The sequence below is a fragment of the Vitis riparia genome, chromosome 11 (genome assembly GCF_004353265.1).
Source record: "Vitis riparia cultivar Riparia Gloire de Montpellier isolate 1030 chromosome 11, EGFV_Vit.rip_1.0, whole genome shotgun sequence".
Classification (NCBI taxonomy): domain Eukaryota; kingdom Viridiplantae; phylum Streptophyta; class Magnoliopsida; order Vitales; family Vitaceae; genus Vitis; species Vitis riparia.
The window spans coordinates 18,301,617-18,320,075 of record NC_048441.1 but is presented as its reverse complement, the minus strand read 5'-3'; the positions used below and the strand labels follow the sequence as shown (position 1 = coordinate 18,320,075).

At 30.3% G+C, this 18,459-nt stretch overlaps 2 protein-coding genes across 2 annotated transcripts; both read right to left on the bottom strand.

Moving 5' to 3' along the window:
• Positions 1-5,224: 5,224 nt before the first annotated feature.
• LOC117924825 (UDP-glycosyltransferase 91C1-like) lies at positions 5,225-6,610 on the bottom strand. The gene has a single exon (XM_034843531.1). The coding sequence runs from the start codon at positions 6,608-6,610 to the stop codon at positions 5,225-5,227; it is 1,386 nt and encodes a 461-aa protein (XP_034699422.1).
• A 6,120-nt stretch (positions 6,611-12,730) lies between these two features.
• Positions 12,731-14,116, bottom strand: LOC117924823 (UDP-glycosyltransferase 91C1-like). The gene has a single exon (XM_034843530.1). It carries the CDS (start codon positions 14,114-14,116, stop codon positions 12,731-12,733), a length of 1,386 nt encoding a protein of 461 aa, XP_034699421.1.
• Between the last annotated feature and the right edge of the window lie 4,343 nt (positions 14,117-18,459).

The following is an 18,459-nucleotide window of genomic DNA, read 5'->3' as shown; positions in this document are numbered from 1 at the left end:
TTTTAAGTTTATTCTATTAATGTTTCCACAAATTACAATATTATTAGAGAAATTTTCATGTGTGACAAAATAATATTGTAATAATCACTTTAAAAAATTAAAAACTGTATTATGAAAAAAAATAAATTATACCACTATAGACCCTCGTTTTTTGGTCTAGTTTTTTTTATTATTTTTGGAGCACTGTGCTGACAACATGTTTTAGAGTGGAGGATGGCTTCTATGATTTCTTGGTGAGCTACATGCATGGACATGTGCCAAGGACACCACCTTGGTGGTGGTTGAGATGGGGACTCCTACTGAACAGATGACAGAGGAGTGGGTGGTGAGCAATAAAGTTGGTGAAAACTGGAGATGAAAGGAAAATAGAGCTGGGTGAGCTTTTTTCTGGGAGAAAAATATGGAGAGTGGGTGCTAGGTTTTTGTGGTAGCTGAGGGATTTTAGAATGAACAAAAAGAAAAGAGGTGAGCTGAAATTTGGGGGGGGGGGGGGGGGGGGGGGAGAAGGGGCTGTTGAGGCCTCGTATTCCCAATGATCCACGCAGTTGCCAAATGGATGGACGTACGATCTCAACTGAGATTCCTGATTCAGCTACTTCTGTAAAAGGCATCCGGACAGGGTGTCCGGACACGCCCTCCGATGGTTTTGTCAGCCATGGAAAGAGAAATAAAAGTAGTTGGCACAGTTGGCCTTTTACTAGGTATCGAAAAGCTTACCTTCTCCTTTGCGCGAAGGTTTGTATATATAGTATTTGGAAATTCTCTCTCCTCCATAAATGATGGAAGACTTTTTGGTTTACCATGATGCCACTAGGAGGTGGCAGGGACATCCTCATCCTACGAACGGCTGTCATAGATTATGGGAAGTGACTTGTTGTCACTTCTGTCTTTTCACTCTGCAGGTATTGGAATATGAATTGTGACAGGGTGTCAAAATGACGTAGTGAGTCATGCTTGGTTTGATCGGTGATCCGGATGGACATATCCGGATAGAATATGAAAGGTCACCGGATGAGTAATGGCGGTGGTCCGGATAGGATGTTTTGCGAGTCCCGTGTGCTCTTATTTCAAAGGGTCTGGATAGGAGAGCGCGCCACGTGTACTCTTGAGGAAATCCATATGTGGATACTCCGGATAGGATCACGTGCCACGTATCGTCAAGGGACGTGTGCCACGTGTCATCAGGGATGGGTCCCTACAGGGGCGTCTAAAAACAGAGCAAGAGGAGGGTTGTGCATGGGTGAGCGGTTTTGAGGGGGACACCTGAAAACAGAGCAAGTGGAGAGATGAAAGGAAAAACGAATGACCTTTTTTTTAGAAAAAAAAAACAGGTAGCAACTGGAGAAAGAGATCTAGGAGAAAAACAGAGCACTTGAAGCCAAGTGTGCTTGGCTCAAGAGGAGACACCCCAGGTATGTTCTATTAGCCCAAGGGTTCTCTTAATCAGGTTTTGATGATAACAAACCATGATTAAGTGATTAATTGTTTTAAATGGTAAAGAATCTCAGGTATAAATTCAGAAATTCATCAAATGACCAAATGGATACAAGATCAAGACTTTGAGAAGACTTTTGATCATAGGAAACGAATGCAAGATGAATGCATGGGTGCACTTAGGATTTTCATACCGTTTCATGCATCTTAGAAAACTTGATTTATCCTTTAAAACTTCGATTTAATTAAAACCCGAGTTTTAACAAATGTATATTAAGCAAAACGTTTTAAAATTGGCATATCATTTCACCTAAAGACCTTGCCTAAGTGTTAGAAAAGAAAGGAATTGAAAAAGATAGGTTTTCGGGGCCAAAAGGCTGAACCGGTCGAGGCTTTGGCCAATCTGCTCAACTGGTTGCCCTTGTTCAGTCGAGGTCCGATTGAGGAGTGCTAAAAACACACTCTCTCATCCAGTAGCTTCCTCTTCACGATTGAGGTTCCCCCCTTCCCGGTCGAGGCAACGGTAACCTGCCAAGCATTAAATGCTCCAACAGCTAGTAAACCGGTCGACCCCTAGTTCGACTGGTTGAGGCTCCCTTTTGTTGTTTTTGGCTCCCGAGCTTAGAAACCTATAAATTGAGAGCTCTACTTTATTTATGAATAAGAGAACACTTGCAATCAATTGTCTACCTACATGTTCTTGACCATAAAGCTCTCATTCCTTTCTTAGTGCATTAAATCATCGCTTGCATATCCTTTAGTGCACTCTGGTGTGTCATCCTAGCTTTGTCTTGTATTTAAACTATCTTAAGCTAGGTTGAGGGATTCATTCTTGTAAAAATTGAGTGATAAAGCCTTCAAGAGGTTTGAATCTTGAAGAGATTGTGTAAGAGGCCATTGAAGTTGGAATCCAAGTGTAAGAAGATTGGAAGTTTGGTTGAAGCTTCAAGTTAGTGGAATCCTCACTTGGTTAGGAGATTGAGGAGAGTGGACGTAAGCAAGGAAGTGTCGAACCACTATAAAACTCGAATTTGAATTTTCTAACTCTATCTCTTTATTTTTGTTTATATTGTGCTTGAACTTGTTGTGTTTGAAGAGTTTTTTAAAAACCTAATTCACCCCTCCTTTTGGGTATTTTTCCTAATTAAGCATAGCCTTTATTTTCTCATGTTCATTGTGAACCATGTATTTTCTTATTTTTGGATGCCATTCTACCCGATGTCTCTGTTAACTTTTGGGTCATTCATACATCTTCATTGTTGGTCCTTCCATGTTCGTTTCCTTGGCTTAGCTTGAAAACTGGTGAGGTTTTTTTTATCATGTTCACTACAGGGCATTCTGAAGATCAACGCATTTGCTCTACTGGGTGTCATATCTGCATTGTATTTGTTTTTGGCTTTTGCCTGTTATGTTCTTCTTTGCAACATATATATATATATAAGAAAGATATGGTAGTGTGCTCGATGGGTGTGAACACAGTAGGGCATACCCACATAAATTTTGTTGGACAGATTTAAAAGTATGGAAATCACACCTGTTTTTTTAGGTTCCTAGGATTTTTGAGTTTCAGGCTAAGTGGGCTTCTTCTTTTGGTTGGTTCCGCCACTCATTCCACACTTTTTGATTCACATTCAACATTTCTCTACTCAAGCCTATGTTTGGTGGTTGGGAATTTGTAAGAAACTGATTTTAGCATCTGGGTATTTGGTTATATGGGATGATCTTAAGAACTGTTTGAGGTTTCTACAAACTGTCTTGCATTTTCATATTATAAACCCAACACCTCTGGTTTGCTTTTTGCATCTACTCCCCTTCATTTTCATGTAATTCATCATTCTCTTCCTCTGCAAAGAATCAGACATGGCATTCACAATTTAAAAAGCTTGTGACCCATCAAAAACAATACATCCAGGCCCTCCAACTCACCACACAAAAGCCACATGTCATTTTTTTCCTTCTTCTTTTGATGTTAAAATTTTATTTATTAATTAATTATTTATTTATTTTTATTTCTCCATTCTCAAATAAGTCATTAAAACTCTAATTTTTAAATTTAATTTTCAAGATTTCAATTTTCAAATAATTTCCAAAATTCCAATTTTTAATTTAAATTTCAAAACTCCAATTTTTAAGTTTAATTTCAAAAATCTAATTTTCCAAACTTTAATTTCAAAAATTCAAATTTTAAATAATTTTCCAAAACTCCAATTTTCAAAATTTAATTTTCAAATTTTATTATTATTATTATTATTATTATTATTATCTTTATATTTGTTTTTTAAATTCCATTATCAAATAATTCTTCAAAATTCCAATTTCCAAGTTCAATTTCCAAAATTCTAATTTTCATATTTATTTATTTAACTATTATTATTGTTATTATTATTATTTTATTTTATTTATTTTTAAATTCCATTCTCAAATAATTCTTCAAAATTCTATTTTTTTTTAAATTGAATTTTCAAGATTTCCATTTTCAAATAATTCTTTTTTAAAATTCCAATTTTTGAATGTAATTTTTAAGCTTTCAATTTTCAAATAATTTCAGAACTCTAATTTTCTTTCAAATAATCTTAATTTCACTCCGGTTTTTAAATATTTTTTTAATTAATTCTACCATTTTTCATCATTCATTAAGGTTTTAAGTCACTAAAAATTTCATTTTTAAATAAATTTTTTACATTTCCTTTCAAGTAAGCATTTTCACAAATTTTCTTTGATTTTAAAATAATTTTTCATTTTCCTTGATTTCTAATAAGCATAAAGACAATTTTCATAATACCAAAATAATGGAATTTGTGAAATTAATTCATACAAAATCAATTGGGCTTTGGTGGGAGCCCAACATTCATTACATTTCTTTCGAAAATAATTCAAATAAATTATATGGTTAATATTGTTTGATTTTGATTGGTTTTGTGTGAAATATTTTACACTTATCATTGTGCACCAACCTTGTTTCATGATAACGCTTTATTATCTACTGTCAAGGTACAATCACATTCTCACTTTGCTTATTCCTATGCATGATTCGTTTTATTATTTGATCTATGATCATTTTGATATCCGTTGATTTTCTTATCAATTGTCATACTTATTTCATCTTATTTATTAAAGACCTATTTTTAGAAGCTTAGAGGGGTGTTACGGTCTTTACCATACCTTCCCAATAAATAACCTGATCTTACCTTCAAATTCTGATATTACCTTCAATTAGACAGTTTTTCTTAAAATTTCACTAACAAACACAAGATCAAATTTGTTTATTATACATTCTCCTTATATACCTCGAAAACCTAAGGGTTCCTATGTTAGGTTTGTCCATGAAAGGTGAGTCAAAGCTTAAGATCAAGTCGAAAGGCATAGTTGATGGTTAGTAAGTGAATATTCTTGTATTATCCCTTGTTAGTCCCGAAGAACTGAAAAGCAATCCCATTTTTCATTTTGAATTAATCAAAATAAGTAAAATTTCTTACTTTTTGTAAAGGAGTAGATTTAGTGACTGGGTCTATGGCTAACTGATATAAAATAATTTAAATAAAAAATATATCAAATCTAATCATTAATAACCCAGCATTAAAATTAAGAGAATTATGTTCAAAAGAATATGTGCTAATATCATATTATAAAATAATGAGTAAACTCAAAATAAAAGAAAGTATAAAAAAAAGATGGAGAGAATTTGAGACGATGCTTTTTAGAGAAGGATGTTAATACGTGGATGGAACAATGCTTTTATAAGCTTACATAAAGAAAAAGTAGATATCTCCATTAACTTATTGTTAATAGATCAAGTAGATTTAGTTACTACTGAGTCATTTTCAAGCACCCGAGTGAACTCATCTAAATATTTGGTTTGCAACTTCACATTTCCAAAGATTTCCCTCATTGCCCATGCATTTCTCCTAAGTTGCTCTCCTTCTTCTTCCACCATAACTCGTCTTATTGACTTACTCACTGAGTCGCCTGTAAATGATCCATCTCGCTTGTCCCTCGGTACTTCCAACCCGACTTGCTTGCCTTCAAGGAGTCTTGCCACCAACCCGAGATCTGAAGAAGCCCCGGGGAAAAGAATCAGCACCCGACCCAACCCGAGAGCCTCAATCACGGAGCTCCAACCACAGTGGGTCAAGAATCCACCAACTGATGGGTGAGCCAAGATTCGCTTTTGTGGAGCCCAATTGGCCCAAACTAAACCACGACCTGAAACCCGAGCCTCAAACCCGGTTATAATCGGATCATCTTTGGTTTTAACCACCCAAATGAAGGGTAAGCCGGATTTCTCTATTCCAGATGCCAACTCGTTCATTTCGTCCTGACTCAGAGTCAACTCAGTACCGAGTGAAACGTAAAGGACGGAGTTTTCGGTTTTCTCGTCAAGCCATTGTCTTAACGAGCCCCAGCTCTCGTCTCCCTCGCTGTCGTTCACCGCCGTCGGAAGCAACCCTATCGGAACGACAGGCTTTTGATAGAGCTTTTCGAGGAGACTGAGTGAATCACCCTCTAACTCGACGCAGCTCCTGGTAGCTACGAATCGGCAGCCTTCAATCACCTTTGCCAATCGGAAGAAATCGGAAGCTTCCGAGTCCATGCAGTCCTGGATGCGGGTCACCTCGTGGATCGTGAAAGCGACGGTGGACGGAAACGGGATCCACTCAGGAACCACGGTTAAGTTCTCCACCTGCTGTTGACCGCGGCGGAGAATCTCCTCCGGCGAGCCCATGAAAGCGAGTGTGCTGGCATTGAAAATGCTGAAGAAGACTGAGTTGATACCGAGTCGAGAGGCGACTGGGGGCAACCAGTGAGGAGCAAAGTCATAGATGAGCCAGTTGACATCGGAGTTGTGTAGAAACTCAGTGAGAGGGAGTTGGAGCTGGTCGTAGGCTCGTTTCAGATAGGGGACTAGGTGGAAGGGCAACTCGGAGGTGGACTCGGCGGAGTCGGGCAAGCCATGGACGGGAGACAGAGGCAGTGGCACCATGGTTACAAGCGAGGATAAATTTGGAGCAATTTGAGAGAGGCGACGAAGGTTTTTAGGGGTGGAGAGGAAGGAAATGCGGTGACCCATTTGAACTAAGTGGTTGGAGAGATGAAGAAAAGGCAAGAAGTGGCCAAATGCCAGCCATGGGAACACAGCTATGTGAAGCTTCTGATGCTCCTTCTTCATCTCATCCATGGCAATGGGGTTCTGAGTTGTGAGATAAATCAAGATTCAAGACTTCTGGGTAGCGCAGTGATGTGAAGCTGAAAAGGAGTTGTTATCCATGGTGCCCATTGTTTATTTTGGGTACCCACCCAGACTCCAGTAATAAATTGCCACGTGTAACGTGTATTCAAGTAACTTACCCTTTGATGCCCATTGTTTATTTTGGGTACCCACCAGACTCCAGTAATAAATTGACACGTGTAACGTGTATTCAAGTAACTTATCAAACCGACAAGATGAATTATTGATCGGAAATAATCATGCATATCAATCATACATATTATAACTTTTTTATAATTTATTATTAAATATCAAATATAATTTCTTATTTAATGAACTATATAACATTTATTTAAAGAAAAAAAAAAAAGCTACCGAGTTACTCTTATACTCTCACTATTCAAATATATAAAAAGGCTACTAATTTAATATGAAAATTAGGTCAACTAATGCATTGAAAAAAATTGGGATGTGTTTTGATAAAACAAATTTGAATGTCAAGTTCAAAACTTTTTGAGGAAGAAAAGAAAAAAATTTGTATTCTGTGATGAAGATTAAAGATTTCAAGTGATTATAAGTGTCAAAGGTAATATTTGATGATTTTTTTTATTTAAATATGAATTATGTAGGTAGAAATGTTATGTTAAATAATAAATATGTAATAATTTTATAATTTTTTATGAGTTTATCATTAATCAAATGAGGATGATTTAATATTATGTTATCAAATTGCTATTAATATTTTTATATTATTTTTTTGTGTGTTGATAAATTAAATTTGAAGATGAAGTTTTATATCTTGAAAAGGGAAAACTAGAATTTTTGTTTTTTAAGAAAATATTATATGAAGGATTTCAAGTCATTACAAGTGTTAAATGTAAAATTTGATATGTTTTTTTTGTTTATTTAAATATAAATTTTGAAAGTAACAGTGTCATGTTAAATAGCATTTAAATATGCAATGATTCATAAAATTTAGATTTTAAAATTTTTTATGAGTTATTATTAATCAAATTGAGACAATTTAGTCATTTGTCATGAAATTGTCATCAATATTTTATATCATTTTTTTGTGTATTCATATATTAAATTTGAAGATGAAGTTTTATATATCTTGAAGAAGGAAAATAAGAATTTTTGTTTCTCTAGAAGATATTATATGAAGGATTCCAAGTTATTACAAGTATTAAATGTAAAATTTGATTCTTTCTTTTTTAATTTAAATATAAAATTTGTAGGTAGAAATGTTGTGTTAAAGAGCAATTGTTTTAAATATGTGAGAGGGGATATGAATAATGTGAGAGATAGTATGAATAGTGTGAGAGAAGGTACAAACAATGTGAGAAGGTGTACAAAAAATGTGAAAAAGGTATAAACAATGTAAGACAATGTACAAACAATGTGATAGAGAGTACGAACAATGTGAGAGGGGGTATAACAATATGAGATAAGATATGGACAGTGTTAGAGAATGTACGAACATTGTAAAAGATGATATAAACAATGTGAGATGAAATACGAACAGTATGAGAGAAGGTATGAACATTGTAAAAGATGATATAAACAATGTGAGATGAGATACGAACAGTGTGAAAGAAGGTACGAGCATTGTAAAAGATTATAACAAATAATGTGAGAGATGGTACGAACAATGTGAGAAATGATACCAATAATGTAAGAGAGTACAAATAATGTGAGATGAGGTACGAATAATATGAACAATGTGAGAGATGATACGAATAATGTGATAAATGGTACAAACAATGTAAGAGAGTACAAATAATGTGAGATAATGTACGAATAGTATGAATAATGTGAGAGAGGTACGAACAATGTGAGAGATGGTATGAATATTGTAAGAAATTGTATGAACATTGTGAGAGATTGTACAAGCATTATAAGAAATAGTACGAACATTGTGAGAGATTGTACAAACATTATAAGAAATAGTACGAACATTGTGAAATGAGGTACAAATATTGTGAGATAGAGTATAAACAATGTGAGAGATAATACAAACATAATGAGAGATGGTACAAAAATTGTAATAGAGACTATGAACAATGTGAAAAAGTGTTGAACACTGTGAGAGGGGGTACAAACAATGTGAGAGATGGTATGAATATTGTAAGAGATTGTATGAACATTGTGAGAGATTGTACAAACATTATAAGAAATAGTACGAACATTGTGAGATGGGGTACAAATATTGTGATATAGAGTATGAACAATGTGAGAGATAGTACAAACATAATGAGAGATGGTACAAAGATTGTAATAGAGACTATGAACAATGTGAAAAAAGGGTTGAACATTGTGAAAGGGGGTACGAACAATGTGAGAGAGAATATGAACCTTTTGAGAGATGATATAAACATTGTGAGAAATGATACAAACAATGTGAGAGGGGTACGAAAATTTTATTAAACAAATTAAAATAATTTAATTATGTGTTATCAAATTCAATATTTTTATATCATTTTTTTTTTTGTATTTAGGGATTGTAAAATATTATTCATATATATATATATATATAAATGAAAGAATTTGAGAAATGATATGAAACATGTGAAACAAGGTCTGAAATGATATAAAAATATTTATTTAAAAAAAAACCAAATTGATAACAAGTACGACTAGATAATGTAATTTATAACTACTTTTTTTTTTATATTTCAGTTCCTTTATGGATATGATGAACAAAGGTAAAGGAAATGAATTCATAATTGATTTGAAGGATGAAGACTTTGATTACCAATATGATAGTAATGTGAAAACTGAGTTTGATGAAGAGTCCATGTTAGGAATCTTCACATTTTTTGTACTCTTCCCAAATTTTCAAGTATTTTCATGTTTGAATTTTTTTGTGCATAATTTCCATCAATCATAAGTGTAATTAGTATTTTTAAATAATATCATAACTATTGAAAGTGGGAAAAAATTCTTAAAAATCAAAGAAGTCAGAATTTTGAATTTTGGAGGGTACAAAAAATGTAAGAAATCCTTATATTCTTTGTACTCTCTCTTTATTTCATGTTTTTTTTTTTAAATTTTGATATTTTTCTCCTAATATTCCTTCATTTGTGACTCAATTAAGCTATTTTATTGTTATTTTTAATGAAAAATTAAATCTTAAAAATTTTTCAAATATAAAATTTGGAGGATAGGAAAAAAATGTGAGAATGTTACAAATCATACCCTTTTCAATTTAATTTTTTTAGCCAAATAATCTATCATTCTTGACTCAGTAAAGTTGTTTTATTGTTATTTAGAGTAAAAAAAATAAATCCTAAAAATGATCAACATGTAACATTTTTATGATTTTTATTATAAAGTGTTACTAGGAATACCATCTTTTTATGATTCAATTTTACATTCGTGAAATAAGAGTAATAGTATTGTTTGATGAGTCATGCTAAAAACGTCTAAATTAAGTTTATATGGTTTTTATAATTACATTCAAATATGTTATAGCTAATGTTATATAAAATATAATGGAATTTAAATGTGATGTAGTTTTAATTTCATATAATTAATCAATTTTTTTATAATTGATCATGGTCCAATTACCTAATACCTTTGTTTAACCTATGCTCAAAATGTTGAATATCAATACAAATATTAATTCCATATTAAAACATCATCATATTCATTTTTATGTTCGTAAAAATCAATATTCATGAGGGAGCTTACAAACTAAGTGAATTCAAATGTTTTACAAATTTTATACCAATTTCATTTTTATTTTTATCCAAGTCCATTTTTTTTTATCTCATCTTATTTATTTCATATAAACCCAAAATTGTTTGTTTAAATACAATTATCCATTATCCATTCATCTTGAAACCCATTTATCTCATCTCATCACTTCATCTTGAAAAATGAATGGAACGACTTTTTCCTGCCAAATAATGGATCCAATGGCTACGATGTGATGAGACGTGATTGGAGGTTTTTGATATATTTCAACGGCTACAACAATGAATGTGAAGGGGAAAAAAATGGAAGAAATGGACAAAATGAAATCATGAGGAAGAGAAAGAAGGAGGAAGAAGAGGGAATGGAGGAACCAGTTACTCCTTTAATAGGTTATCTTGTTTTTTTTTTTTTTTTTTCAAATTTAAAATGGATGGCCAAGATCTAATCTTGAACATCCAACGACTAGAAATTTTTTTTGGTACTATAGAATTTTCCATCCCATAAATCCTATTACTTTTCCCCCACAATGGATGAGCCAAGGGGAAAAAGTGTGTTTTGGTGGGAGGGTTTTGAAAATGAAGGGAAGAATCCTTTAAAAAAAAAAAACAGAAAAATAATTTTCTCTTTGATTTTTACATAAAAATATATATAAAAAATTAAATATAATAAAAATTTATAAATTTTCAAATTATTTAATCTTTATAGAAAAAGTAAAACGAGTTTGAAATATCGTATAAAAATAATTTATTAACTTTAAATCAATTTATTTATTTTTCCACTTTTTATTTTCTTTCACTTTCTTTTTATTTTATTTCTTTTATATATTCCCTTAAATTTTTATGAACCAAATATAACTTAAAAGCTTAATATATCCCAATAAAAAATATTATTTCCATTAATATTTATAATCCACCTTTAATTTAAAAATATGTAAAACAATAATAGATATTTTGGAATCACATATTTTGGCATATTAAAACACAGCTTTTCCCATGGAAAAAGGCATGATGGTCCAACAAAGCCAAGGTGGTCGAAAACAGTTTTCTATATGCTAAACTAATTATATAATTTTATTTTATTTTTGAGAATTTGATTTTAAAATATATTGTTTTTGAGAATAAATTTGAAATATTTTTAATGATATTTTAAAAGTGTTTCAAAAAATAATTTAAAAGAATAAAAAATACTTTGAAATTTTTTTACATTGTAGATACATGTACACTAAATTTTCGAAAAATTAATTGAAAAAATTGTTTTTCTTGATCAAAATTTTAATTCCAAAAATAATTTAAAATTATATTTACGAATTGTTCTCTTAAATATTGTCAAATGGACTCTAACAAGGTTTTGAAAAAAACATGCACATTTTTAAAAATTATTTCTTAAAATATGATTGTTAAAAAATTATTAATAAAAATGCATGCTTCAATATAAAATAAATTTTGTAAAAATTTTAGGTTAATAACATTAATATAGTTTTTTGCTATAATCAAATATAAAATTGCTATAATCAAATAACATTAATAAAATTGTTTTTTGCTATAGGGAGAAAAGGGGATTTAAAATGGGTAAGAAGAAAAGAAATAAAATGAAATAAAAAAATGGTAGAAGAAAGGTGAGGGGCGCATGTGGTGACGTGGGGGTATGGGAAGGTATGGGAGGAGAGAGAAAGAGTGGGTGGATGAGGACAGGTGAAAGGGAAAAAGAAAGAGAGGAAAAATAAAATAATAAAATAAAAAATAAAAATATAATATAATATAATAATAAATAAAATGAATAAATAAAAATAAAAAAATAATTTATAAAATAATGAAAACTAAAAATTAAAGGATGAGACTTTAAAATAATATATGTAATCGAGATTTAAAATTGGACTCAAAATTAAAGTAAAATTAAAATTATGACAAATTTTGGGGTCTATAATGATATTTAAAAAATTATTTTTAAATTTATAACAATTTGTGAAGTATCAAACAAGAGATTATTTTTGAAATAAATAACTTACTAAATTTACATTAACTTTTTTTTTTTTAATATAACTTAAATAAAATGTAGCTAAAATTGTCTATTCAAGAGAGAGCAAACCTAAGTGCTATCTATTTATGTATTAGTTGCTTTTCAACCACTAAACAAATTAATAAAAATTCCAACACAAGAAGCTTTGGATTTGATGTATCACTTGTTCTTGGATAGCATAATTGGATGATTCAAAAATCATGGTCTTGGATTGAAAAATATTTTTGTCAAAAAGAAAATCCAATCTTTTCCAAATGAATTGAGAAATTGGAAAAAAATAAAATAAAGTTTCCTTTTACTCGTACACAAAAGCATTAAAATATGAAAATATGATATACCTTTATTTCCAAAACAAATAAAGTTGAAGTCAACAAATCAAGTGGATTTGGTTAATACCAATTCACTTTCAAGGACCCGAGTGAACTCATCTAAATATTTGTTTTGCAACTGCACATTCCCAAAGATTTCCTTCATTGCCCATGCATTTCTCTTGAGTTGTTCTCCTTCTTCTTCCACCATAACTCGTCTTATTGACTCACTTACCGAGTCACTTGTAAATGATCCATCTTGCTCGTTCCTCGGTATTTCCAACCCGACCTGCTTACCTACTAGGAGTCTTGCCATCAAACCTTGATCCGAACAAGCCCCAGGGAAAAGAATCAACACACGACCCGACCCAAGAGCCTCGGTCACAGAACTCCATCCACAGTGGGTTAAGAAACCACCGATTGATGGATGGGCCATGATCCGCTTTTGTGGAGCCCAACCGACCCAAACTAAACCACGACCAGAAACCCGAGCTTCGAAACCTGTTATAATCGGATCGTCTCGGGTCTTGACCACCCAAATGAAGGATAACCCGGATTTCTCTATTCCAGATGCGAACTCCTTCATCTCGTCCTGACTCAGAGTCAACTCAGTACCGAGTGCAACGTAAAGGACCGAGTTTTCAGTTTTCTTGTCCAGCCATTGTTTTAACAAGTCCCAGCTCTCGTCCCTCTCGCCGTCATTGGCCTCCGCCGGAAGCAACCCCACAGGAATGACCGGCTTCCGGTAGAGCTTTTGAAGGAGACTGAGTGAGTCAGACTCAAACTCAGGACAGCTCCTGATAGCCACGAATCGGCAGCCTTCAATCACCTTTGCGAAACGGAAGAAATCGGAAGCATCTGAGTCCATGCATTCCTGGTGGTAAATAACCTCGTATAGCCTGAAAGCGAAGTTGGACGGAAACGGGATCCACTCAGGTACCACAGTTAAGTCCTCCAACGGCTGTTGATCGCGGCGGAGAAGCTCCTCCGGCGAGCCAAGGAAAGAGAGTACGCTGGCATTGAATATGCTGAAGAAGACTGAGTTGATGCCGAGTCGAGTAGCTACTTGGGGCAACCAGTGGGGAACAAAGTCATGGATGAGCCAGTTGACATCGGAGTTCTGTAGAAACTCAGTGAGAGGGGGTTGGAGCTGATCGTACGCTCGTTTCAGATACGGGACTAGGCGGAAGAGCAACTCGGAGGTGGACTCGACGGAGTCGGGCAAGCCATGGACGGGAGGCAGAGGCAGTGGCACCATGGTTACAAGCGAGGATAAATTTGGAGCAATTTGAGAGAGGCGATGGAGGTTTTTAGGGGTGGAGATGAATGAAATACGGTGACCCAGTTGAGCTAAGTGGTTGGAGAGACGAAGAAAAGGCAGGAAGTGGCCAAAGGCCAGCCATGGAAACACAGCTATGTGAAGCTTCTGATGCTCTTTCTTCATCTCATCCATGGCAATGGTGTTGTGCGTTGTGATGTGAGGTTGAAGAAGAGTCGTCACATCATAGAGTAGTATCGTGGGACAATTGTGTTTTTAATGCATTCATAATTAAGACAAGGTAATCCAACCACCCATAATTAATTATGACAAAGACATGATAGTAATGGACAAAAATATCTACTTAACTCATTTTTGTCTTTATTCTACTACTTGCCATTATTCTTTCTTATTTAATCATTTTTTAAACTTTCATTATTTTTTTAAACTCTTTTATAAATAATTGAAAAATTAACATTATTTTTTATTTTTAAATTATAAATAGACAAAAATTATAGTAATGATTCAAAGACTATTTTGGAAAATAATTTCAAAAAAAAAATAATTTAAATAAATAAAAATTATCTTTTACATTTATTTTTATCTTTTACATTTTAGAAGTAAATAAAAATCAATCATGTTTGAATTGTTCAAGTAAACTAAATGAAATATATATTTTTATTATTTTGCCTTTATAAACATAATTTCATTGTTATCAAAAGAGATTAAAAAAATCATATTTAAATGGAATTAAAAATAAACAAAATTATTTTTATAACATTTTTATTTTTTAAAATGATTAATTTAAATTATGAAATTAGTTTTAAAATTAAAAATATTTGTTGTAATTATAGTTTTGAAGATTTCATGATTTTTATCTTATTACTTTGAAAAAATAGCTTTAATAAGAAAATATTTATTTTAATGATTTTAAATATTTAAATCTTTATTAAAAAAATATTTAGGATTAGTATGGAGAGAAATTAGGTAATTTTGGAATGGAGAAATTTTGAATATTTTGAAGACTTTAATTCGGCCAATTACCATATTTACATTTTTAAAATTATTGGAAGGTTGATAAATTAGTATTAAAAATATTGTCTTTTTTATCAATATTATATATATATATATATATATATATATATATATATATATATATGCATGTGAGTGTTTATATTATTTTTGAAATAATAAACACCATGTGTCTAATTTGTAAGTTAGAAAATAATAATAATAATAATAATAATAATAATATTTTATGAGGTATTTAAAATATTTATTATATGTTTTATAAATTTGAAAAAATATAATATTTGATGATACCTAATTTACAAGTTAGAGCAAACAAATAATATTAATATTTTATGAGGTGTTTAAAAATTATTTAATATATATGAGAAATAATATAAGTTTGAAATAAAGAATCATATTTAAAATTATAATCATATTTATCAAATATTTTACTAAGATTATCTTTAATTCTTTTAATATATTTATACTCATTTATTTAAAAAATGAAAAACTATTTTTTTTTGTAAACAAGTTCTATTACCTTTCAAGTAAAAAATTAAGATAAGTTTGAAGGCAATAAAAAAAAATTAAATACCATTTTCAAAAAAATTAAATACCACTTTTAATAATTTTTAGATAAAATTTTATATGATATATTTTATTTGAAATTTAATTTCTAAAGTTTAACTTAAAAATTGTATTGAAAATTTTCTTGTTGTGAGTCAAAATACTTTGCATTAGTCTATCTAGATAAAATAAATTATTAATATAATATTAAAACTTCATATCTTAGTTATTTTTTTTCAATAAATTTATCTTTTAAAAATTTTTAAAATAAAAACATTAAAAATTAAAAAGCTAAAAGGATATATATATATAATAAAGTGAAGTGATAGTCAATTTTTAAAAATTTTAAAATATGGTTAATGTAGAAAATATAAAAAATAATTAAAAATAAGAGAAGTATATAAATGAAAGAGTAATATAAATTTAAAATAAAAAATGAAAATTAAACTAAAAGATAAATACAAAAAGATAAAAAATATTTGAATGAAAAATCCCAAAAATTTTATCATTGCTTATAATAAGAGCAAAAAGATTCAATATCTTTAAAAATGAAAAACAAAAAAACATTATTACTTTTTATTTGACATAAAATAGAAATATAGATTGGAAGAAAAAGAAAAAAAAAAAGTTAGAAATGAGTAATACTTAATAGGAAATAGAAAAGGGAAAAAAAAATACAAAAAAATTGAAATTCACATTCACTTGTGCCTATGTAAGGATTAAGGGTATTTTAGGGATTAACGAAAGATAATATCCTTCATCTTAATTTTCATACTTTGTTTGGGTCTTGGGCTTAAATATGCATGATATATGGACCAAATATTAATTTTTGGGCCTAGTCGGGCCCAAAACACAATTCTCCCTAGTATTGTAGACTGTGATGATGGCCCACCACAATCTATTCCTGCCAATTACTCCTAAACATTATCCTAATTAGGTGAAAATTCAATTATTAATTTATTAGACATAACAGCACCATTTTGACTCTGTATCCAACAAATTCATGTTCATACGAAAATAAAAAAATATATTTTTGATGAACTTCCTAAGCTACCCTCCTAGTCTTCTAATAAATTATGTGTGATAGTGATAAGTTGGACAATTTTGTAAAAAAAAAAAACAAAAATTAAAATATTTTTTTAAGTATAAAAGTTAGAAAATTGTTTTCAAACTTATAACGGTTGGTGAGGAATCAAATAAAAATTGTCTTTTAAAAAAACAACCCTAATTTAAGTTTAAATTTAATACTTCCATTGAAATTTTTTTTTTAAAAAAGACAATTTCAGTATGATGTAACTATAATAAAAGTTATCCCTTTTAATTGACAACTTGGAATTGATATTTCAAAAATTGGGCTACAAATTTGAAAATATTTTTGCAACTACTATAAATCTTAAATGATTTTTATAATTACCTCTTTTTTACAATTTTATGTATAGTAGAGTATGGGTGGAAGCTTGTTTGAGAACTGTTTTTAAAGTCAATTTTCTATTTTTAAAAATAGAAAATTAATTTCCACACTTGAAAATAAGTTTGGCAATTTTTTGAAAATTTGTTCTTGAAATAAAGATTTCATTAGAACATATTTTGATTGTTTTTAACATAGTTCATCTAACCATCATCATGTTCACTCATAAAAGAAAATCATTTTATTATATAATAAAAAATATTACATAAAACAAAATCAAATACAATTATTGGGTTCTTGAAACATCTCATGTTTTCCCACTCTTCGTATCCCTACCCTACATGAGCGCTCTCGCTCTACCAGGTACCTCAAATTCTTCCTCATATTTCTATTTACCTTGTATAATTTTTATAAACCTATCTTCATCTCATAACTATCTCTCATCTTAACCTAAAATATTTATAAAGATATTTCTAACAATCTTTCTTACTTAAAGAAATCTAATATTACAATAATATATTAACCTAAAAATATTTTACATAAAATTCTTTACAAAAAAAGGAATTTATAATAATTAGAAATTTGGAACACTTCATAACAATAAATTTTCAGAGATATTTTTATTCTAAAAAACAACATAGAATTGTTTTTTAAAATTGTTTTGAAAAATGAGTTTTTTTTTAAATTGATTTTAAAAATGTTGTCAAACATATACGTAACCTCTTTTATGAAAGAAAATTGATCTTATCACTAAGTTGAAGAAAATAGCTGTGATAAATGGTGCCTCACCCTTACTTTTGGTCTTATAAATGAATTTTTTCATTTTGGCTTCTCCATGGCTAAAGAGATCAGTTTAATATCAAAAAACTACTCTAGAAGATAATTCATTCATAGAAAATCAAAATAAAATAAAAAGTGAAATATTTATCAATTTTCTTTACAAGACATGATTGATAAAGTAGAGGTGCAACTTAGGCAAACAGGCCTATCCCAATAGGATGTTTGGGCAGGTTGGGTAATTATTTTTAATACTCAAGTTGAACTTGAATTAGATTTTTTTCACCCAAACTCAATTTGGAATGAGTTCAAGAATAACTCAAGCCTAATTAATATTTTAAAATATTTATAATATATATTATCTTATATAATAATATTCATTTTCATTTTTCTAGAAAAATATTTAAATTTATGTTTTTTTTTATCTTGAAATTTTGTTTATTATTTAAATTTTCATATAAATATTTAATTAGAATTTTATATATATATATATTATAAATGAATTTTGTGTTATGCAATACAAACTTAACCCAATCAACTAAGTTTGATGCAACTAACCCAAGTTTAACTTGAGCAACTCAAACTTAAACAAAACTAAAAGAAATGATATTGGATTAAGTTTGGGTTAAGTATTTCAGGTTAGAGATCGAATTTGGTTAAGGTCGGATTAATTATTTCTTAACTTAAATTAGAGTTAGGTTAATCATGAACTCGAACAACTTAGACAAGTTACAACCTTGAGATAAATGGGAGAAAGTCAAACACATAATTCATC

What these genes read in the sequence shown, in the direction of transcription:
- LOC117924825 (XM_034843531.1), bottom strand. Translation starts at nt 6,610, where the DNA reads ATGGATGAGATGAAGAAGGAGCATCAGAAGCTTCACATAGCTGTGTTC.
- LOC117924823 (XM_034843530.1), bottom strand. Translation starts at nt 14,116, where the DNA reads ATGGATGAGATGAAGAAAGAGCATCAGAAGCTTCACATAGCTGTGTTT.